A 24,645-nucleotide genomic window follows, 5' to 3' on the forward strand; every position below is an offset into this window, starting at 1 on the left:
TTTGAGTATAGTAAGTGATGTTTGAGGGTCCAGGATTAAATGGTGCAGCAATAATATTTTTATAAAAAATACTATCTATTTTCTGACACACATACCTTAACATATTTAAAGAAATACATATAATTTCATCAGTTCCATTATTCCCCTGATTGCCCTCCCCCTTTTTCACTTTGTATAATGTCAAGTAGGTTGAGCATAGATGCCCTTTCTAGGGTCTCTTACTCTGAAATCATCCACAAGTGGAATAGCAGTAAGACCTTAAGTTGCTTACGTCCCTTCTCTTTGTTTCCATCCAGGATACAGTTGATATATTAGTTGGATGGCATATAGATCATACTCAGAAACCTTCGCTCACACAGCAGGTGTCTGGTAAGTGGTTCAGCATATACCAGTTACATAAATATTGTGGGAAGGAGCACTGGTCCCTCAAAGACAGCTATTAATACTACTTCTTTGATTGTGCAAGAAAAATAATTGTTTCACAGAAATAGTTTGATTATTATAAATGAACATTACTTGTTAGCTAAATTTATCTTTTCAGAAGAAAACTTTGTACTTTGTAGTAGGTAGGGAGAGTCCAAATACAGATTATAATGCTCCAGTGAGAGATTGAAAGGACTTAACTAAGTCATTTGTGGCAAGTGCTGGTAGGAGGGGATAGAATAGTGGTCATATCCTGAAATGTAGAATGGAAGATCCTAGATATTTGTGACTTGTGTGTTTTTTTAAATAAAAAAACAAATGGATTAATTTAGAAAATTGTCGTAAATGATACAGAAAAAAAAAATTTTTCAGTTAAGTAAATGACTAGCATGGCTCACTTGGACATTTTAGCCTGTTCTAGCCTGCTGTCTCTTAGCTTATTTGGTACAATAAACTTCTGAAAATAAGGTATGCAGGTGAGACTGGTTCTTGTCATTTCCTCTAGGGAGATTGGTGCACACCTTTGGTCGCTAGCTATGGCCCTGGAATAAATAACCAGACTGGTGGTTGGTAGGTTGTGGCATTTTAGTCTAAGCCATGTGTATAGTGACAATATGGTTATTAAGTCTGCTGAAAAATAAGGGTATGAGGTACACATTTTAATTTCTGGATAACATTTTTTGCAGCATTTAAAAGGCATTGGTTAATCATGGTTAGCATGCTTAATAGTAGTCCTAGTTTTATGATACAGGTCATGTTTAAGAGTTGGCAAGTTGAAAAACAGATGTCTTTTAAAACAAGGCTCTCAAATATATTTTTTTATTTGGATTTTCTGTTTTTTCTACTCTTTCAAATTTCTTATATGATTCCTAGGGTGGTTGCAGAGTCTGGAGCCATTTTGGGTAGCTGATCTTGCATTTTCTACTACTCTTCTTGGTCAGTTTCTAGAGGACATGGAGGCATATGCTGAGGTGAGTATAGAGAAAGCTAAGTTATTTCCTAAAATTTTGCTTAAAAAACAAAACACCCAGTGTCACCCCAATAAATTCAATAAAAAGGAAAAAATAAATTCCTACCAAAACAAAGAACAAAACAAAAATCTTAAACAGTGCTAGATTTACTTTAAAATAATTCAGACCACCTGACATTTGAGCAGAAATTATAGGACTGTTGCCAGTATTTTGTTTTATTTTTTTTAGATGTTGTTTTTAAGTTATCAGCAGAATTACTGGAAAGACTGAAAGAAAAATTGTAGGTCTAATTTTGCAAAGCTTGAAATCTTTTTTTAGCTGGTAGTTTTCTGAAGGTATTTTTTGTAGGTCATGCTTATTTTTTGTTACTAAAAAGAGTCTCAAAAAGTGAGGTGAGTCGTGGCTGGTGTGGCTTGGTTGGAGTGATGTCCTGTGCACGGCAGAGTTGCTGGTTCTATTCCCAGTTGGGGCACATACTTGGGCTTCAGGTTCCTCCGTGGTGGGGATGTGTATGGGAGACAAGCGATTGATGTTCCTCCCTCCCTCCCTCCCTCCCTCCCTCCCTCCCTCCCTCCCTCCCTCCCTCCCTTCCCCCCCCCCCAAATCAGTAAAAACATATCCTCCAGCGGGGATTTAAAAAAAAAAAAGGTGAATTGTTACTTTATGAAACCCCTGAAGACTTTCTCTTACATGTATTAGAGATCATAGCTCATACTTTGGAGGATAAGACTTGGTTTCCACCAACTTTTGCAGCTGTGCAAGTACAAATAGCAGCTTTAAGGGTGCTGTGGAAGTCTCTGTTACTGTTTCTTGGCTTTCTTAGCCCTACCTATTGTCATGGCCTAAACCTGCCGCTACCTGTCTGAATCTTTTTGGGTTTCTTCCGTACTCAGTGTTCAAGGGTCCCATTAAGATTTAGCTTCATCTTCTTGTTATACCTTGGCTACTTAGAGCCAATAAGAATTCACTACTTTTAACTGTACCAGGGAATATTTTGCATCCACGTGTTTCTTTGCCCCCACACATAGAATGTCTTTTTTCCTATGCTACCTTTAAAGCTATCTGCCTCTCAGAAGCCACTTACTCTGTTTTGTAGAGACTCTTCCCCTTTGTATCCATAAATCTAATTCCCTTTCATCATTTGGTTGTTTAATTATAGGTAGTAATATATTGGTTCTTGTATCCCAGTTTTTGCTAATCTTTTCCTTTTGAGTATATCTTATTTCTGCAGCTAAATTATAAATCTCTGAACCGGATCTTACCATTTTTACGCCCCTCCACACATTCTCTTTGTGTGCATAATGTTGGTGTGGAATACTTATTATTGAGTCGAGTTGCTTGAATACCTGGAATGAGATTTTAGTGAAAAACAATTTAGGAATGGCAAAAATTTCTGGCCCCATTTATACCAGTATAAAACTATAGTATATGTAACTACAATTAATTTTTCCCCAATTCCTATCTGAGTTGGTGTAAGAAGTTATTTCTTCAATCTATTGAGGTTACTATTGGCTTATTTAGAGAAGTAAAATCTACTTTTACATTTAGATTCATGTTGCCTTTTCTCAGGCCAAAATACCTCTTTATTTGTATAAAATCTATTATAAAGTTAATTGAAATGTTTTACTTAAATAAGAATGCTGTGAATTCACTTTTAGGACCTCAGCCATGTGGCCTCTGGGGAGTCAGTGGATGAAGACATACCTCCTCCTTCAGTGTCACTACCAAAGCTGGCAGCTCTTCTCAGGGTATTTAGTACTGTGGTGAGGAGCATTGGAGAACGCTTCAGCCCCATTCGGGGTCCTCCAATTACTGAGGCGTATGTGACGGATGTAAGTGTCTTTAGGAGTTCTGAGTATTATTCAAAAATAAAATTGTTTAGTATTGTGAATGCTTCTGGTATACTGGTATTAACCTTTTATTTGTTTAGCATGTATGTATCTGGCTGCTTTCTTAAATATTAGCCAGAAAAGTTGGAAATTCTCATTTTACTACTACTTCCTCCTTTCCCCCCATGGAAAAAAAGGCTACTGTTAATTTTATTTTATTATTTTTTTTTAGTAATTATTTTTAAAAAATTTATCTTTATTGTTGAAAGTATTACACATGTCCTCCCCCCCCCCCGCATTGATCCCCTCCACCCCGCATCCGTCCCACCCCCAGGCCTTCCCCATACTGTTGTTCATGAACTTTTCTCTTAAGAGATCCTTCATAGATCCCATTTATTCTTGTTTTTAAACATATATTAAAAATCTTTTGTTTTTAAATAATCATTATTTTGCTTTTAAATTATTGAGTCTCTTTAGTTTTCAACATATTAAGAATAACACACTATAGAGAAAGCCTCGAAAAATAATTTTCTGTGAGCATGACAGGATGAAACAACTTGATAGCCTGACATCAAAGGATATAAAGATATAAGGACTTAAAATGTGTAGTAATCTGAGACCAATTATAAGATTGCCACACTTCTGTAGCCCCCAATATCAGCTGCACTGTATTATTGGCTGGTGAGTGGTTCAGTATAATAGATACAAGAAATGAACCCACATCATTATATTCTACTGGAATAGGAAGAGAGAAACGTGTGATACAATAAAAAAGTTTAAATAATTAAATTTTACTGTTGGGACAAAACTCTAGCTTTTATGAGCATTTACTTGTGTTCAACATACTGTTCGTTAAAATAGGACATTAATTATGTTTGTAATTCTTGCTAAGTTAATTGTGTATTTGAGCAGAAATGTTTGATCTTGAAGATAATTAAAAACAGCATGTTGATAGTGTAAGCCTGATCAAAATGGTTTAGTATCTTTGTTTCTTTTTTACTGTCTCAAAGGTGGTGGTTTGACGACTGTGTCAGTTAACTCAGATATAAAATGAAAGGAACATAACAGTTTTCCAGGATAGTTATATGTTAAGCGTATTCTTTTATGAAGGTCTTTTAGGCCTTTTTAACCTATACATAGGTTTTAAAAACCTATGTGTAGTGGTTGTTGACTATTACAGAAATATATTAGAGATAACTGTGTCAATTTGTTGTTTTTCCCCAAAGTTATTCTTATTAGAAATTTAGTACATTAATATTGACTACTATAGTTCAGTGGGGGTTTGGTTGGAAATTACACAATTTTCATAATCCTCATGTAGGTATCGTATGCTTTCAATGAGAGTACTTTTCTTTCAAAAGAGACTATCAGTACATGAACTTTCATAAGCTAAAGATGACTTGGATGTTTAGTTTAAAAAGAATGATTGTCCAAAGCCCAAGTACTAAATTACAAAAAGTTATTTTCATGGCAGATTATTCAACTACTGTTAATGCTTTAACTGTTTTAAGTTCTGGTATGTTTCATGATTATAAAGATTCTGAACTTCAGCCATTTAGTGATGTTGGGTGCATAAGAAGAAGCCAGTAGGACAGAAATAGAGGATGGCAAATTCCATTTCCTGTCACAATAGTGCTTTAGAATTTTTTGGGCAAGATCATTTTTGTGTATTGTACTAAAGATACCCTTATTATTATTCAACCTCTGAGAACTAGAATATTAAGAGACTACTCACAAGCCAGGCATTTAATTTTCAGTTGAAACTGCATTAAATAGAAAATATTTTTTTGCTCTGGAAGCATGTGAATTTTTTTAAAAAGCTGCTTGTTTTCCCCGTTTGCAGGTTCTGTACAGAGTAATGAGATGTGTGACGGCTGCAAATCAAGTGTTTTTTTCTGAGGCTGTGTTGACAGCTGCTAATGAGTGTGTTGGTGTTTTGCTCGGCAGCTTGGATCCTAGCATGACTATACATTGTGACATGGTCATTACATATGGATTAGATCAACTGGAGAATTGCCAGACTTGTGGTACAGATTATATCATCTCAGTCTTGAATTTACTCACGTTGGTATGTGAATTCTTTTTTGTTGCTTTTTAATATGTTGGTTTATTCAGGCCCTTAAATTTAAATTGATATGGAAGAAATTAAAGCCTTCGTTGTTTGGGGGCTTTTTTGAGCACATTAGTTTAATTTATGTAATCTAGTTTGCTTTTGCCCTAGTATCTATTTACTTTTAGTGTTTGATGGCTCATCTCAGTGTAGATGCACTTTTTTTTTTTTTAATGAAACATCATCCTTCACATGAGACTAATACTCCTGATAAATACTGTATAAGAGAAGGTACTTGATAGCTATTGTGGAAGAACCTGTTATGTTTTGTTTCCCATATGAAACTTCTTTTATAGTTTTAATTCTTAACCATAAACATTCCCCTTCAGCCTTTTATTGTGGACATTTTTAAGCATATTTAAAAAATAGAATAGTATAATGAATCCCTGCATACTTAATACTACTCAGTTTCTGTCATTAGAAACACATGGCCCATCTGGTTTCATCTAGACTCCCCCTCCTTCTTGCTGTCCCTCCATCCCCAACTGGATTATTTTAAAAGCAAATTCTAGATGATATTCTGCTGACCATGTCTACCAGAGCTACACTTCCCTTTGCCAATGTGAAAAGATGCCTTGGCTGGTATGGCTAAGTTGGTTGAGCATCATCCCTTGAACCGAGAGGTCACCTATTCGATTCCTGGTCAGGGCACATGCCTGGGTTTGGGTTTGATCCCCAGTAGGAGGCCTGCAGGAGGCAGCCCATTGATGTTTCTCTCCCTTTCCCTTCCTCTCTCCCCCTTTCTCTCTAAAATCAACTTAAAAACATTTTAAAAAGCTATAGCATACACACACACACACACACACACACACACACAGAAATAATGGACTATTTTTCAAAACAGTTTTTGGTTTACAGAAAAATTGAGCAGAAAGTACAGGGTACTTATGTACCCTCTTCCCCCAGTAGCTTTCCCTGTTATTAACATCATGATTTAGTGTGGTATTTATTATAATTGATGAGCCAAATTGACACATTATTGCTAACTGAATTTTATAGTTTAGGGTTCACTCTCTGTACGTTCTGTGGATTTTGACAAATGTATAATGCCATATATTTACCATTACAATGTCACACAGAATAGTTTCACTGCTCTGAAAATCCCATGTGCTCCACTTCCTCCTCTCTTCCTCCTTCCCCTTAAGTTCCTGGCAACCACTGATATTTTTACTGTCTTCATGGTTTTGTCTTTTCCAGAGTGTCGTAGTTGGAATAATGCAATATATAGCCTTTTCACATTGGCTCCTTTCACTTAGCAATATGCATTTAAGGTTCCTCAGTGTTATTTTGTGACTTGATAGCTCATTTCTTTTTATTTTATTCTCTTAGATTGTTGAACAGATAAATACAAAACTACCATCATCATTTGTAGAAAAACTGTTTATACCATCATCTAAACTACTCTTTCTGCGTTATCATAAAGAAAAAGAGGTAAGCGATACATTCATAATTACTCTTGATAACTTAGGTCATTGAAGAGTTTGACTTATGTTGTTTATAGGCTACATAAATGAAATAATAAATATTTGATTTAGAGCATAGTGATTATGATTGTTTTAACATGGTGTTTGTAGATTGCAATACTATATACCTTTGATGAATGAGTGCCATTTGTTCTTTTCAGATTTTTATTGTTTTTATTAAATTTGTTCAGAACTACTGTGCGTGTTATACATGAAACTTCATTATTAGTTTCTCAACAGACTCCATATGTAAACCACTATAGACTTTCCAAGTAGATGTAGTGAAACCAGTTCTTAATAAACTGCTGTTTATATATATGCTTTGACACTGACTGCTTTTTAAAAAATATCATTTTAAGAAATTTCACATAGCCAGTTTTAATTTAGAGTTTCCTTTCTTTGTAATAATGGTTTATAGATTTAAAAAGCTTACTGATATGTGTAGGTTCCTAAAAGGTTGGGTTTTTAGGAATTAAGATCTTTAGTGTTCTGTATAGTGAACTTAGCAATCTTAAATTGATTTGCATCATCACCATGTGTAAATAGTAATTTATTTTCTGTATAATTGTAGAAGATTTGTTTTCCATTAAATTATTACTTTCCTGAATTCTCTTTTTAAGGTTGTTGCTGCAGCCCATGCTGTCTATCAAGCAGTGCTGAGCCTGAAGAATATTCCTGTTTTGGAGACTGCCTATAAATTAATTTTGGGAGAAATGACCTGTGCCCTGAACAACCTGCTACATAGTCTACAACTTCCTGATGCCTGTTCTGAAATAAAGCATGAGGCTTTTAAGAATCATGTATTCAATGTAGACAATGCAAAATTTGTAGTTATATTTGACCTCAGTGCCCTGACTACAATTGGAAATGCCAAAAACTCACTAATTGGGGTGAGTCTTTACTTGTAATCACTTTGTTTTATCCACATTGAAGCCTCTTCTCCTTTCTTATTTATGTATTTTGTTTATTTGTTTCATATTTATGTATTTCCCTGTATAACAAATGGCCATAATTAGGGCATACCTGAATAATTCTACAGGAATATGCCATTATGTTTAGCTCTCTCTCCTTCCTTTTCTTGACAACTCCTAGATAAGATTTTTAAAATATTTTTTTTTTATTTTTTAGAAACTCCTTTTTATGAATTTCTCCTACTTACTTTAACATGCTTATAGAAAATTTGTCAACATTTTCCACAGCTCAGATTTGTATAGTTCTTTTACTATAGCCCCTTCTTCCCCTGGTACTTTTCTCCTCCTCTTTACTAAAATTAGTGCTTACATATGGCCTTACTTTTGACTGCTCACTTTTTTAGGAACATTTATATATGATTTCTTTGGAGAAAGAATAACAATTTCTTTCCTTTAAGTAATTTGAAGTGATCCTGTTTTTTATAATTATTGCTACAGTTGTATATTTCTCCTAGTGGACCTTGTAGAATTGAAAAACATTACATCTAATAAAGAGTAATGGCATGTAATTAGGAGATTATGCTTTCTAAGAGAAGGGAGGGAAAAATCAAGATTTGATGTTTATACTTGCATGCTCTCCATATTGTTAGATCAGATCGTCTTTTATTTATTCCTTCATAGCTGTTCCTTCCCTCACTGCCAGTTATGGCTTATGTTGGAAGCCTGCAGGAGACTCTTCCTTTCTTTACACTCTAAAAGTTGATTGTTGTGGAGTTCACACTGTATACAGATTTGAGGAGGTTTATGTCCTTCATTCTGGGAACCAGGAGAAGGGATGGGGATAGAGCAGTCAGGTGGAATAGAGTATTTTAGCATTTAAAAGGAAAAGGGAATAATAGAAAAGGCTTAAGAGTGTCAGGATGTTTTTTTCTCAGTGGCCAGGGCACTTTGCCATTTGCAATATATGAAAAATTGAGGAAATCCAATGTATGACACTAAAGATTACAGAGGGCTTTGTTTAGGCCAGGGATCAGTAAACTACAGCCCATGGGCCAATTGTTTTCTCTCTCTCAAAAAAATCTTCATTGAGGTATAATTTTTATGCCATACAATTCCCATTTAAAATTACAAGTCAATGATTTATAATATATTCACAGAATGTAGCCATCACCAAACGTCACCCATTTTTGTAAAGAAAGCTCTGTTGGAACACAGTCACTTACCTGTTCTGTCTATGACTGTTTTCTTACTGCACTGGCAGAGTCGAGGGGTTGGACGTTACAACAGAAGTGTCTTATGGCCCACAGAATCTAAGATATTTACTTTCCTGTCTTCACAAAAGGTGTTTGCTAACCCCTTGTTCAGTGTACTAGATTGTTTCCAAATTTAAATGTCATTTTAATTTTATAAAATGTATAGACCTGCTTTGAAGGATAAATTCTTGGTACACTCATACATATATTGGAGGTGTCACTTACTTTGTTTTGTTCATCATCAGATGTGGGCGCTGTCTCCAACTGTCTTTGCACTCCTGAGTAAGAATCTGATGATTGTGCACGAGGACCTGGCTGTTCACTTCCCTGCCATTCAGTATGCAGTGCTTTACACTTTGTATTCTCATTGTACCAGGTACTGTATGTACAAATATTTCTTTAGAAGAAAAAAAATTTTTAAGAGCTGGTTGGGCCCTTTAAAGTAGAGATTTAAAAAATATATGAGTTGATTTAACTTTGGAATTGCTTTTTTAAAAATAATAAAGATGAAAAGATGATCCAAACTTTGTCTTCCAGGCACGATCACTTTATATCTAGTAGTCTTAGTTCATCATCCCCGTCTTTGTTTGATGGAGCCGTGATTAGTACTGTAACTACAGCTACAAAAAAACATTTCTCAATTATATTAAATCTCCTGGGAATATTGCTTAAAAAAGATAATCTTAACCAGGACACAAGGTAACTGAGTAATATTTTATATTAACACTTCCTAACTTTTATTAATTTGACTTCATGATTTGAGAATAAGAAATGAAGATATATTGAGTTTTGGGGTAGAGCAACTTCTTCATTATGAAACTCTTTAAAATTTGGTTTTGTTTAATCTAGGATTTCTTATTCTTTTTTAAAAGAACAATATGAACCCACCTCCAGTGTTTTATGGAAGAATATATTTATAATAGATTTTTAAAAGGCATACAATTTTTGACAAGGGGATTTCTGAAGTTTCAATTTTTGTTTCCTATTGCTTGAGATATTTAAAAAAACAAAAAACTAATGTAAGAAGAGGAAATTTTAAAAATTGATTTTACTTTTTGTAATGTAAAATCACTGTATATTTTGTGTTTCAGGAAACTGTTAATGACTTGGGCTTTGGAAGTGGCTATTTTAATGAAGAAGTCTGAAACATATGCACCTTTATTTTCTCTTCCATCTTTCCATAAATTTTGCAAAGGCCTTCTAGCCAACAGTAAGTTTGTGATTCTTTTAATTTTTTTAACACTTAAAAAGGGATCATTGGTAATGGGAGAAAGATAGTCACTTGAGTACTTTCATGTCCTGAAATGTATAATCCCCATTTTACTGAGAGATGCATAATCTGTTTTGTGTTTTTTTTTCTCATTCTTAATATGTGAACAATAAGTAGTTTAAAGTGATTGTCACATTTTAAAGCTTATGTGAATGTTATATGTTTCATGTACTTTTAAAGTTTCCCTCAGAAAAAGGTTTGGTGAAGAATAGCCACTTTAAGTAAGTTTTGTTGAATCTATCATTTTTCCAAATGCTAGGGCCAGTGAGAATTCCAGGCAGGGGCAGAGCCTACTCTAGAGTGGGCGCTCACTATTGGTTGAATGTCAGAAAATTATGACATACTGGTATATAAGTTCTTTTTATTTATTTAAAATACGATTTTATTGATTTCAGAGAGAGGAAGGGAGAGGGAGAGGGAGATAGAATCATCAGTGATGAGAGACTCATTGATTGGCTTCCTCTTGCACGCCCCCAACTGGGAATCGAGCCCACAATCTGGGCATGTTCCCTGACTGGGATTTGAACTGTGATCTGGATCCTAGGTTAATGCTCAACCTCTGAGCCACGCAGGGCAGGCTATAAATTCTTTTGGCAAGTTGAAAATAACTATCTTTTAATTTTTAATAGCTCTTGTTGAAGATGTAAATATCTGTCTGCAAGCATGCAGCAGTCTACATGCATTGTCCTCTTCTTTGCCGGATGATCTTTTGCAGAGGTATGGATAAAGATCCTATCTTTTGACCCTAGCTCTAATAACTTGGAAATATTGCCACGCCTATACTATCTGTTTCATTTTTTCGTAGGTGTGTTGATGTTTGCCGTGTTCAACTAGTTCACAGTGGGACTCGTATTCGACAAGCATTTGGAAAGCTGTTGAAGTCAATTCCTTTAGATGTTGTCCTGAGGTATAATAGTAGTTGTGTTGGGGCAAAGACATTCCACTATGTTTTTACTGCCTAGTCAAGTTTAGGAAAAGACAGATCACTTATGAGTGAATTAATATCACATCTTGTATGGCCCTTCTTAGTGATTGAAGAGAGATAAGCTCATAATAATTAGTATAGAATAATTTATGTAGTGCCAGAATGCGTTTCTTACTAGTTTAGGTATTTGAAAAATTAAACTGATAATTTACTTTTTTGATTAAGTTAATTTGGGAGTTTTAAGAACCAGAAATTTCAAAGCTATAATAACGTTCTGTCTGTTTTAAAGCCTCAATTTTATTTTTTTACTTCCAAATTTAGTTAGCAAGGAAATGGCCCATTTATAGTATGTATTAACCATTTAACTAAAACATTTTACATGACAGTAACTTTATTTTCTGTCTACAGCAATAACAATCACACCGAAATTCAAGAAATTTCTTTAGCATTGAGAAGTCACATGAGTAAAGCACCAAGTAACACATTTCACCCGCAAGATTTCTCTGATGTTATTAGTTTTATTTTATATGGGAACTCTCATAGAACAGGGTAAGATATTTTCCTTGACTCTTTAACTGAGGAAAGTAACATATACTTGAATATCTTGGCCCTGTGCCTAATTTTGAGGAGAAAATGTCAGGAGTGGTGGAGTAGAAAGTAATATTCTTAAATGGGTTTAGTTTTCAGTAGGAACCATTGCTTTGAAGATAGCATCTGAAGGAAGAAAAATGGCCTTTGAAACTGAGTGATGGAATGTGGTTGACAGTTAACTGATCTGACCTTATCATCAGTGCTTTGGGGAAGGGTCTGGGGGCATAAGACATTCTGGAGATTCTTAGTTGGAGTGAATGTTTTAGCCTGATAACCAAATTGTCCTGAGCCATTTGCCCTAATCATCCATCCATACCATACTCCCATCCTGTTTTAACTTGAACAGACCTCCTTAAAATGAGAGTTGGGGGTATAAGGCTTCCCAAATTTATAGTTTTTGCCTTCTTGGAGTAGGAAAAATTGTAGTTCCCTACTTCATTCCCCTTGCAATTTTTTAAATTATTATTGTCTGTTAAATATGAAACTACTTTTCCCAGGAAGGACAATTGGTTAGAAAGATTGTTCTATAGCTGCCAGAGACTGGATAAGCGTGACCAATCAACAATTCCCCGCAATCTTCTAAAGACAGATGCCGTCCTTTGGCAGTGGGCTATTTGGGAAGCAGCACAGTTCACTGTCCTTTCTAAGTTGAGAACCCCACTGGGCAGAGCTCAAGATACCTTCCAGACAATTGAAGGTAATCGACTCTAGTTCTTTTTCAAACATTGTGATGTAAATACTTTCAAGCTTTATATTAAGAAATTTGTCTTTGTTAAAACAAAAATTTGAGAGAGTAATATTTTTCTTGACTATGTTTATCTTTTCTATGTGTTTGTTGGAATAAGCTTTCATTGAATAATTGTGTTGGCAACATCATGGTGGTTTGTTTTTGTTTAAAAATTTAAGGGATTTGTATGGAGAAAACACTTTTCCCCCCCAATGAAAAATCTTTTATGTTTAGAGTTTTGTTTTTAAATGATGGCTATACAGAGGAAACTTGGTAAATGTGAATTTGTGAAATTGTCTCCAAGTATTTCTACACTTTTTAGAGATTTCTTTTAAATTTGGAATGTTGTCTTTGCTTTTAGGTATCATTAGAAGTCTCGCAGCTCACACATTAAACCCTGATCAAGATGTTAGTCAGTGGACAACTGCAGACAATGATGAAGGCCATAGTAGCAACCAGCTTAGACTTGTTCTTCTTCTGCAGTATCTGGAAAATCTGGAGAAGTTAATGTATAATGCATATGAGGGATGCGCTAATGCATTAACATCCCCTCCCAAGGTTGGTTTCAGTGGGCTCAGTGTTGCTCTGTAGTAGTTTCATGCACAGACCTGGTGGTGTGTGCAGAACCGCCATCACAGTAGACTTGTGTATTTGTTGTATGTGTATTTGAGACATTCAAACCTATAATTTGAACCTACTGTCTCTGTATTCTAAAGGTTATTAGAACTTTTTTCTATACCAATCGTCAAACTTGTCAAGACTGGCTGACTCGGATTCGACTCTCCATCATGAGGGTTGGATTGTTGGCAGGCCAGCCAGCTGTGACAGTGAGACATGGCTTTGACTTGCTTACAGAAATGAAGACAAATCTATCTCAGGTAAGGTGGTGTGTTTGGAGTTAATTTTAAATCTGTCGATTCGAAAAACTTGGGCTTAATTCCTTTGTTATTATTTAATCTATGGGTAAAAGAAATGAAAACTTTTAATTCATATTCTAAGCTTTTTATCCATTCTTTTATAAAAGCAATAACTTCCAAAGTCACTTTATTTATATTTTGTACTTAGAACATGTCAAAGTATGCATTACTTATACATAATGTTGGAACATTAAAGGTAATTCTAAGAAATCTATAGAAATACTTTTTATAATTTATAATGATAGTTTAACGCATAGGGAAGTATGTAAATTATAATGTATGCAGAAATATATAATAATAATAATGCAACATATGGGAAAAGTGCTGGCTTGTAAGTGGGTTCAATAAGTGAGATCCAAAAATAGCAAATGTTTGCTAATTAAGTTAATGTCAGGCAATATTCAGAGACATGAAATTAATCATCTTTTAATTCATGTTTTTTATACTTAATTTGGCTTTATATTTACTTCATGTGTTACTCCTACAGATGCCACAGTTTAAATGTTGGGGAACTTTTATTTTGTAAAGACTAACGCCCATGTGCTATTTAGGTTCTGTCAGTCACCTTTTATAGCTACATTTTAAGAATTCTAAGCTAAATAGTGTAGTATCATTGTTGTAAAAATACTTAAGTACATTTGACCTTAAAAATAGGCTTTGATGATGGCCAGTAGTTGTAAATTTTGAAGAGATATGAATTTTAATGCTATTGATGTCTGACGTTAATTTTTCTGAGTGCCATTTTTAGGGGAATGAATTGGAAGTAACCATCATGATGGTGGTAGAAGCACTGTGTGAACTTCATTGTCCTGAAGCTATACAGGGAATTGCTGTCTGGTCATCTTCCATTGTTGGTAAAAATCTTCTCTGGATTAACTCAGTGGCCCAACAGGCTGAAGGGAGGTAAGTTGGAAGGAAGGAAATGGGTGATAGAATTTCTTTATGTTCAGGTCATTTGTATTATTGGTTAACATTGTAGTTAAATACTAAAACAGCTTTGATCAGTTTTAGCTGTCGGTGTTTGCTATAAATCATTTTACTAGGACACATCTTCAGTCTGTTTTTTAGTAGCAAAACTTGGGTACCTTTCTTATTTATGAATTAATAGGAGTTCTTCCTTAAAACAAGATCTGCCAATTTCTTGTTTTATAAATACTTTTGAACTTAATCCTTAATTGATAACCTTTCACATCAGAGTCTGGTACAAATTACCCTTTATGGCTAGAGTAATTGCTCATTAGCCCTGTACACTCAACATACAGACTCATTTGATTTCTCTAGGTAAATGAGCATGTACCATAATAGCCTGTGTACACTGGTGTAAGTTTTATCAAATCTGTAAAATGTAGAAAAAAGTAAGAAAACTGCTCATAATTCCATCTCCTAGTGGTAACTGTAGTTTTGGTGTATATGCCTTTCTAGTTCATTTTTCTTCTCATAGCTTTCTCCCCTTTTCACAGAAATAACAGTGTTTCTGCTGGCCACATGATTTTGCGTTTTCCACTGAGCAATATTTTAAAAATACTTTGCCATGTTAAATATTCTACAGTGATTTTTAATGTCACAGCTGTATTTATTTGTGAATGTACCTGAATTTAACATCCCTATTGTTGGGCAATAAGGTTGTTTCGGATGTTTTTTTTTGTTTTTTTTTTTTAACTAATCTTAATACACCATGGCCCTTAGCTTTCTGCTCATAGTTGTGATTATTTTCTTTTCTACAAGCTGATTTACTAGAAGAAGAGCTATAGATCATAAGGCTTATGATACATACTGTTGATAAGTTACCCTACAGAAAAGTTGCTTCCAATTTAAATCCCTAACAATAGAGTAAATAAAACCTCTTCACCTTGTGAATACTGAGGGTCGCCAAGAAACAAGAACCCTACTACCATCATCAGTGAAAGTTTTTGTTTTATTTTACATTGCTTTATTAGTGGTTAATAGTAGAACTTTCACTGTGTGTTATATGGACCATTTGTGATTTTTGTGATTAAGTCTTCATGGCCTCTTTCTTAATTGATCTGTGAAATTTTAATATACACCAAGATTGTTGATGCTACTTAATTTCTTGACTTGTAATTTGTTTTTAATGTTTATGGTGTTTTTTTGATACCCCAGAAATTGCAAATTATTATGCCATTAGATGTTAATTTATGGATTCTTTCCTTATATTTATTCTTCTATTACCTTTTGCACACATCGAAATCAGATACTTATCCCAATATTTTCTGTTATTTTTTGCTATCTTTTTTTCAACGTTTAACAATATAATTTATTTTCATTTGTTGTGAGGAAGAGGTCTAATTTTGTGTATGCCCAACCTCATGCAAAATAATTAATTCTCTAGCTCAGTTTATTGGGTGATTCATTTTTTCCCAGTTTCTATGGAAATATATGGATAATTTAAAAATAAGGCTATCTCTGTTTGTGTTGAAGGTTTGAAAAGGCTTCTGTGGAGTACCAAGAGCATCTGTGTGCCATGACAGGCGTTGATTGCTGCATCTCCGGCTTCGACAAATCTGTTCTTACATTGGCCAATACCGGGCGAAATAGTGCCAGCCCCAAACATTCTCTGAACGGTGAGCATTCAACATTTAAATAAAAAGTAGTAGTCAAATAGTTTGTACTGATGATCTTACTGGATGCTTTTAGATTTCTGCACTCTGAAATATTTATAACTGCTCTGGATCTCTCTTTTCTAAAATATTTTCACTCAGGTGACTCCAGAAAAACCGTGTTGTCCAAACCACCTGACTCTTCCCCTGAGGTTATAAATTATTTGGGAAATAAAGCTTGTGAGTGCTACATTTCAATTGCTGATTGGGCTGCTGTACAGGAATGGCAGAATGCCATCCATGACTTGAAAAAGAGTACCAGCAGTACTTCTCTCAACCTAAAAGCAGATTTCAACTACATAAAGTAAGGATTTTTTTTAGTTGTAAATTATGATGCTTAGCTCCATTAAATAAATTTTCAATAACTTTAAAGGCTTCCTCTGACAGAAAAATATTGAAATTGGTCATATCTATTGCAAGATGGTTGTAGTTCTAATAATAACTGCATTCTAAAAATGACTATAGTGAGAAACCATCATTAGATGTGAGGAGGGCATCATGCAATGTGAAAACAGACTCATAATTGCTGAAATGGTTATTTGGTATGATTCTCAGAGCCTGTTCTAAAATAAAAATGAATATATAGAAGTCATCTCCTCCACCCCCTTGTCCACAGGGGATACTTCCCAACACATCCAGTAGATGCCTGAAACTGCAGATACTACAAATCCCTGTACATACTATGTTTTTTCCAAACATGCATAATCCACGATAAAGATAAGTTAGGCACAGTAAAAGATTAACAATAACTAATAATAAAAGAGAACAATTATAATAATATACTGTAATAGAAGTTATGCGAATGTGGTGTGACTCTCTCTCTCATTAACTAATCTGATAACCTGTTGATAACTGAGACGGCTACTAAGTATACATGGGCAGGTAGTGTATATAGTGTGAATATCTGGACGAGAATGATTTTCATCCCAATTGGGATGGTGTGAGATTTCATCAAGCTGCTCAGAAGTGCACAATTTAAAACTTACGAATTGTTTATTTCTGGAATTTTCCATTTAGCATTTTAGACCACTTGACCTTGAGTAACTGAAACCATGGAACGTGAAACCATGAATAAGGGAGGGACTACTATAAAGATAAAATTGTCCCTGCTTTAGAAAGGATCACATTTGATGGCATTGTTTCTAAATTACTTTTGAATACAATAAATCCTCACTAATGTCATTGATAGGTTCTTGGAAACTTTGACTTTTAAGAGAAACAACATATAACAAAACTGATTTTATCATAGGCTAATTGATGTAAACAAGAGTTAAATTCTATGGCATGTTTCTAGTCACAAGAACATCAGACTTCTAAGTAAAGACCCAAAACACTTCTAATATTAAACATTGAAATGTGAGCTGTAAATACACTTACGAAATATTAATAGAAACAAAGCAAAGTAAAAATTAGTAATAAAAAGAAGTATGAAAAGGACTTTGACCCCTAATAAGATAAAAAAATCTTAGGTGGAATTGGATAGGAAGGCCATGATCTGTTTCAGTGGTGTTCACTCTGCTGTGTTGTGAAGAGACTGGAGATGTGGGCGAGGGTGGAAGTATGTAGACTATTAATTTGTGGGGGCAAAGGTATGGGGAGGAGAAAACATACTATTAATCGAAGTAGGAACACACAGAGAATAATGAGACATGTTTAAGTAAAGTGCTTGTGAAACATGCAGATGAGACTCTTAAGTATGCAGTTAAGAATTGCATTTGGAACTAAGGAGGAAAGTCTAAGCCAGAGAGATTTGGGGATCATTAGTATATAGGTAATAATCAAAGGCCTGACTCTATACTCTGAAGCCTTTGTAAACCACCAACCACAGGTAAGGCTCTGGAGAAGAGTGAGTGAAAAGGAAAGAGGGCCAAGGTCAGAATCCTTTTGAGCATCTGTTAAGAGATGGGAGAAGGAGCCATTGAAAACACAAGGACATTGAGGAAAGAAGTGTGGGAGATGTAGGAGAGCCAGACTGGAGTCATCAGCCTTTTCAGAAGCTCCAGACTGCAAGGAAGAAGAGCTTTGTAGAGAGAGAGAGGGAGAAGGAGCCAGGTTGAGTACTCTTGGGTGGTAGAGAAATTTGAAAGTGAAAACCTTTAGTTAGGTTCTTTGGGTAGTGAGTTTTTCTTGAAGTCAGGGGGAGGAAGCTGTGACCTAAGGAGAGTATTGTGTGTTTATTTTAAATATTGGTGAGATTAAGTGTTCTTTTAGACAAAGGGATAGGAGCCACTAGAAAGCAGAGGTTGAAGAAACTGTAAAGAACCTTGATTAAAGGATTAACGTCCCCACCTTTTCTGTGCCTCAAGGAAATCAGTTGAAGTTAGATACAGATAGTTTTGGGAGTGGATGGTGAGTTGGTAAGGGTAGAGGAAATTAAAGCCTGTGGTTTTTGTTCTTTTATTTATTTCCTAAGGAGTCAGTCATTAGCTGAAAGTGTGAGGGCATTGTAGAATATAGCGGGCACAGAGGGAACTTGCCAGTGAGAAGACTTAGACCCTGTAGTGGCAGAAGGGGTAAGTGCTTTGACCCCCAAACTTCGACAGTTCATCAGCTGTATGGCTCACCTGAGAGGCTGGTGGTTGCATTGAGCCAGGCTTGGGACTTGTTAAGGTGGAAGCAGGTACAGTCAAGCGATGTCAATTTACAGGGCTGGATTCAGGCTGAGATAGATGTAAGGGAGGTGACGCAGTGGGGGGACAGGAAAAGATGAGTGATTAGTGGAGAAGAGATTGAGAAACTAAGTCATCTTGGTTGGAGAGCACCTATAATGGGAATGGGAGCAGGGTCAGGGATTTGAAAGTAGCAGTGGAGGAGCTAGGAGGTGAGGCCTCTCATTTTGGCATTGATGCTTCAGGACTATAGAAGGGAGTTTTGTCACCATTTTCAGATAAGGTAAGGAGATGGAAAGGAAGACTTCTTTGAAAGAAGACAAACAGGATCCATGAAACATAGTGGGAAAGGTAGAGGGGGAGGGAGGGCATCCTCAGTGAATCAAGGCAGGAGTAGGATATAAAATCGGGACCTACAGGGTCTTAGGCTTTAGATCATGGGTAAGGCCCTGAGGGAGTTTGATGGTAGCTTGGGGAGAAGTAGATGTCGAAGTTGCCCTGCAGAAGTCTATTGTCAGTTTGTTGGAGGGGTGCCAAGGAAAACAGTGCAAAAAGAGGAGGGAGACGTGGAGGGGTGAGCATGCTAAACTAAATGTCTAAAACTGACTTTCTGGTTTGCCACTCCAATTTTAGTGCTAATTAAGATGGTAGTCACATCTTCAAAATAAAAATGAAGTGGTGGCCTTCGTGGAAAGAACTTCATAAAAAAAAAAGCTGTGTAATTGTGCTTTTTCTAGAATTTGTTCTTTTTTTTTAATGGTTCCACAGGCTGGAAAGGTCGTAATACAAGCTAATCAATATTTTAATTACAGATCACTAAGCAGTTTTGAGTCTGGAGAATTTGTTGAATGTACTGAGCAATTAGAATTGTTACCAGGAGAAAATATCAATCTACTTGCTGGAGGATCAAAAGAAAAAATAGGTATTTGAGATAATTTTTAAATTGTATTTTTATAGACAAGTTGCTGGAAATGTTTGACTTAGTATATTTTACTGGGAAATCTGGGAAGTTATTGCATATTTATTTTGGGGCAGAGTCCCATGTGAATCAACTAATTTAGGACTGTTCTGTTTATATTTAATTTGGCTAATGAAAATTAGTTTAATTAAAATTAAACAAACATAAAAAAGGCTACAGTAATACTTTGAAATTTATCTAGCCATTTTTCTTGAAAAAATATAAGTAGTGTTTAAGCTAAATATTTTTTGTGTTTGACATCTTGATGTGGTTCATTTATTAAGTTCTTTATCACAACTAAAACATTTTATATAATGTTATACTATAGTTGGTATTGAGTAATCTACGTGGTAGCATTAATTTGCTAAATTCAGCAAGATTTGCCAAAGTAGGTCTAGATTAGCTTGTATAAATAGTAGGTGACTTACTGGCTTTTGAGCCTTGAAATAACTGATTTGGGGAGGTCTGAAGTATAATTTTATATAAAATATAACTTATATAGGTATCAGGAATACTTAATCATAGTGTTTAGTTGGTTGAACCTAATATGAAAGGAGGTATTGAGGTATTCATTGGTGATCATTTTTTAACACTATCAAAATATCTTATAACTCATACATTAAAAGTGAATTAACTTTTAATGGAATCTATTTAACTTCTGTAGATATGAAAAAACTGCTTCCTAACATGTTGAGTCCAGATCCAAGGGAACTTCAGAAATCCATTGAAGTTCAGTTGTTGAGAAGTTCTGTTTGTTTGGCAACTGCTTTAAACCATCTAGAACAAGATCAGAAGTGGCAGTCTATCACTGAGTAAGTTGAATCCTAAGAAGGTAAATGTGCATTATGTATACCTTATGACAAATGTATGTACTCTGGTGAGTTGGAGACAGTTACCAGAGCACTACAGCGCTAGTCATGATAGCTTCCTTTAGTTGTAGAAGTCGTATAATATGTGAATGCCACTTGCCAACATACACTGAGGTTGAAAGTAAATAAAATATAAAAATTCCCCCAAAGCAAATGCCCTGACTTGCTTATATCATTTTAATAAAGAGCAGGCCCGCTCCTTTTTCTTTCCTCACTTTGGATGCCAGTATGGAAGCATCTTAACAAACTGCTCTATACCCTTTAGTGGTTACAAGTTGAGAAATCTCATTTATTAATTAATAATAAATACTTTGTTTCAGAAACGTGGTAAAGTACTTGAAGCAAACCTCTCGCATAGCTATTGGACCACTGAGACTTTCTACTTTGACAGTTTCCCAATCTCTTCCAGTTCTGAGTACCTTACAGCTGTATTGCTCTTTTGCTTTGGAGAACACAGTTTCTAACAGGCTTTCTACAGAGGTGCGTATATTTTTACCCGGATATTCTTCTGAACATCAGTAGGCACTAGGGTAGAGCAAAGACTATTTTTCAAGTTTTTAAAATAGTGTTTATAGGTTTTGTTGGATAAGCTAGCAAATCCAGAGATCTAAACAGCCATTTTCAGGCTGTTTTTTTATTTGAGAAGTGTGTAAGGCAGATCGAAGAATCTAAGATACATAATCTCAAGGATGGTAATTGCTTAATTTTTTTTTCTTCTTTTTGGAAGAGGGGTTGGTGTACATGCATACATTTCCCCTGGACAGATTATATAAATTTTAGATATGACTAAAACAAAGGCACCCCCTCCTCTTCCCAGATACGTTAAAGTTTAACCAAAGATAAGCTCTTCCCAAGGGAATTATAATCTTTGAGAATGTGTTCATAAAGAAATAGTTTTAATATTTCTGTAATTTAGCTTCTGTTTTGTAGTAAACATGTTTATTTTTTATAAAAATGTGCATTCATTATTGACAAGTGTATTGATAAATTGGAGTTACATTCTGAAAAACAGTTTTTTTGGGGGGTGGTGAAACAGAGGTTTTCTCTTAGAGTGTCTTTTTCTCCTGTGATTAAAGCGGAGAGTTTAATATAAATAAACCTGGAGTAGAGCTGAGGTAGCCAACGTATGGAGATGTAACTGAACTCAATCTATAAACATATAAGGAGACTGTTTCCATTAAGGACTTTTGTTTTTTCCCTGGCAGGACTGTCTGATTCCACTCTTCAGTGAAGCTTTGCGTTCATGTAAGCAGCATGATGTGAGGCCATGGATGCAGGCATTAAGATATACCATGTACCAGAGTCAGTTGCTGGAGAAAATAAAAGGTAACTAGGTTTTTATTTTTTTAATTTTTATTTTCTTATTTTTTTTAGGATTCAAGTCAATTATTTTATTAAGGGAGATAGGTTACTCGGATATCAACTGTACATTAAACATATTAAAAGTCAGGTGCGTTGGTAAAGGAATGAGAGTACTAAGGCTCTGCCCAACATATATTCTGAATCCAGGGTTTCCATATTTCTCCATGGCATGATTTCTCATGGGTCACTTGCTATTCAAAAGATTCTGGAGACTGAATGAGATAGGATTCTTTTGGTTTTATCAACCAAGAGTCTTCAGCCAAGACATCCCAGTGAAAATATAATTTATGCTTCAGATTCTCCTGAAGAATTAGAAAGTCTCTTTTGCATCTGATTGCCATGCTCCCTGCTCCTGGTCCTTTTTTCCATGTACTCGTTCTTCAAGCATTCTCTCATCTCCCGATCAAGGACCAAAAAATTTGCAATGACCAAAAAATTTCAGAATGCTGTGATTTTTGTGACATTCGTTAAGTAAGTTAATCAAAATGTTGCATTCTTCAATGTGCAAGTGTGGAGATAAGTCAGGATGCATCTTTAGGAGAAGGTGATGGAACATAGCAGAGCAACCCGACTCGTTGCCACACAAGGAGGGTTGAAGATGCCGCATGCCACGGCCGGCTCGCCTGGCCGCAGAGCCGGGCCAGCTCCCGGTCGGGAACGCTCCTATGCTCTCCACAGCCAACCTGCTCCGCCGGCCGTAACTAGGTTTTTAAAAAAGTAGATAATTATTGAGATATAATTTACACATTATAAGTGGATAGTTCTTTGAGTTTTAACACTTTCTCACCTGTGTAAACACCAATAAAATAGAAAATAGCCCGGCCGGAGTGGCTCATTGGTTGAGCATTGTTGTGGTTTAATGAAGTCATAAGACTTGTTTATGTGTTTTGGATATAAATTCTTTGTCAGATATAATATGCTGTGAATGTTAGGTTTTAAACACTCCAAACAAATAGTTAGAAAAATGTCTCATTTTTAACAAAGAAATGTCTTTCATGTTAAAGGGATCTATCAGTTTACTTTTACTGCTCTAAAATGGAAAACTTGCCAGAATTCTGTAGAATTTTAGTTGAAAATGTGGTAGCTGGAGTTACTGAATAAATTTGAATGTTAAATTTCAACTGAGCTAATGCTGGGTATGGACTTCATTGCAGGGTGATTATTGGTAAGTGTGACTCACACCCTTAATGTCATATAGACCTGAGTTTGGATCTTTAGCCCAGCATTTGCAAATGGGCAAGTCATTAAACTTCTGAGTCACTTTCCTTTTTGGTTATGGGGATTGCCCCACTGATGTGATTCTTTGTAAGGATTTATAGGAGATGAGACAAGGTATATAAAACCTTTGCACAGAGCATGGCATGTAATAGGACTATAAATATTGCCTTTTCTATCTTTATTGAACATGTTCTAAAATTGGAAAGAAAAAGTCAGTAATCCAGTGGTTACATTTGGAGACAAAACTCCACTCCTCCTCACTTTTCTTTCTTTATTCAGCAAGTGTTTATCAAGTGTGTGCTCTGTGCCAGGTATAGTGTTTCAAGTTGGGATGTAATAGTGAACAGACACGCTGGTTTTCTGTATTCCTAGGACCAAAGGGATTCTAGAGTCTAGCAGGAAAACTGACATCAAAAAAGGAGCAGCACTACCGTGCACTGCATGGAAATGCACATGCAAGTTAATGAAAGAACATACAAGAGGGGTACTGCCTAATCCTAGGGCTCGAAAAGGAATTGGAGGAGAAAGTACCATTTAAGATGAGACCTGAAGGAGTTAGAGATGTGAAAAAAGGGCAGACTGATTTAGTTAGGGAAAAAACATCATATGTGAAGGTCAGTGGCAATAATGAAAGATGCTTAGATGACCTAGTTTGCCTAAGGGAGAGTGGGAAGAGCTGAAGCTGGACGAGATTGAAATTGGAATGGAATGCAAAGCATCAGTGCCTTACATGCCACATTCAGGAGTTTTGGCTTTGTCAGAAGGGCAGTGGGAAGCCATCAAAGGGAAATGAAGTGTTCACACTTCCCTCTGTGTAAGAGTGCTTCAGTCCTAGGTTGGAGAATGAATTAGAAGAAGGTAAGATGGGGGCAGAGGTACCAGTTAGGCTGAAGTCCCTGTCACAGGTAACCAAGGTAGTGGCATTAGGGAACAGAAAAAAGCAGATGTGTTATGAGGGTTGAAAGTAAAGTCTAAGACGACTGCTGAGACCTGCTCAGGTAGCCAGGTTGATCTTGTATCTTTCCTTGAGGAAAGGAAAATAGGAGAAGGAAGAAAAGGTTTGAAGATAGAAAGTGAATTTCACTTGACTTGGGTTCAGTTGTGTTAGAAAAACCTGAGTGTGGGTGACCGGTAAGCAGGTGGGACTCAGATGTCTGGTCTGGGCTAGAGATAAAGATTCAAGAGTCATCAGTATTTGTATGGTAATTAAAGCCACAGAAGCAGATAATATTGTCCAGGGAGAGTATGCAGAGTGAGAAGAGTAGAGAGCCTTAGGACTGACCTGAAGAACACCAGTTTTAATGGATGGGTAGTGGAGGAGAAGGAAGCTGAGAAGGAGTCTTCAGAAAGGTAGGAATAAACCAGGAGACAATGGCAGGGGGTACTTACACAGGAAGTGGGGGTGGTCTAGCCTTACCCTCATTCCCCACCCTTTGGCCTAGGTTCTTTACTTAAAAGATTCAGAAACTAAAAGATTGGATTTCTTATAGCGATTGATTTTTACTTTAGTCTACATTGTTGTATTCATTTCAACAAATATTTGTTTATTGTATGCCAAACACTATGCTGACCGCTAGGGATTTAAAGAAGATGGAAAAAATGAGTTATCTTTATTGAGGGA

The 24,645-nt window shown here is 35.7% G+C and overlaps 1 protein-coding gene and 1 pseudogene across 3 annotated transcripts in view; one reads left to right on the forward strand and one right to left on the reverse strand.

The window, feature by feature from the left end:
* Positions 1-24,645, forward strand: part of SMG1 (SMG1 nonsense mediated mRNA decay associated PI3K related kinase) — a 95,429-nt gene that overhangs the window by 34,077 nt on the left and 36,707 nt on the right. For all 3 annotated transcript variants that reach the window (XM_016196258.2, XM_016196262.2, XM_087815637.1), the window contains 22 exons: positions 297-369; positions 1,297-1,394; positions 3,053-3,226; positions 5,067-5,291; positions 6,663-6,764; positions 7,417-7,686; positions 9,206-9,336; positions 9,498-9,659; positions 10,052-10,170; positions 10,860-10,947; positions 11,036-11,137; positions 11,564-11,704; positions 12,244-12,443; positions 12,835-13,031; positions 13,190-13,351; positions 14,139-14,293; positions 15,830-15,972; positions 16,111-16,312; positions 19,430-19,539; positions 20,240-20,387; positions 20,765-20,924; positions 21,650-21,770. In XM_016196258.2, the coding sequence (XP_016051744.2) occupies positions 297-369; positions 1,297-1,394; positions 3,053-3,226; positions 5,067-5,291; positions 6,663-6,764; positions 7,417-7,686; positions 9,206-9,336; positions 9,498-9,659; positions 10,052-10,170; positions 10,860-10,947; positions 11,036-11,137; positions 11,564-11,704; positions 12,244-12,443; positions 12,835-13,031; positions 13,190-13,351; positions 14,139-14,293; positions 15,830-15,972; positions 16,111-16,312; positions 19,430-19,539; positions 20,240-20,387; positions 20,765-20,924; positions 21,650-21,770 (3,283 nt within the window). The remainder of the gene's footprint in view (positions 1-296; positions 370-1,296; positions 1,395-3,052; positions 3,227-5,066; positions 5,292-6,662; positions 6,765-7,416; positions 7,687-9,205; positions 9,337-9,497; positions 9,660-10,051; positions 10,171-10,859; positions 10,948-11,035; positions 11,138-11,563; positions 11,705-12,243; positions 12,444-12,834; positions 13,032-13,189; positions 13,352-14,138; positions 14,294-15,829; positions 15,973-16,110; positions 16,313-19,429; positions 19,540-20,239; positions 20,388-20,764; positions 20,925-21,649; positions 21,771-24,645) is intronic.
* On the reverse strand, positions 22,092-22,406 carry LOC148093537 (COX assembly mitochondrial protein 2 homolog pseudogene; annotated as a pseudogene).

This window comes from Miniopterus natalensis, chromosome 3 (assembly GCF_054644295.1).
Source record: "Miniopterus natalensis isolate mMinNat1 chromosome 3, mMinNat1.hap1, whole genome shotgun sequence".
NCBI classification, from domain to species: Eukaryota; Metazoa; Chordata; class Mammalia; order Chiroptera; family Miniopteridae; genus Miniopterus; species Miniopterus natalensis.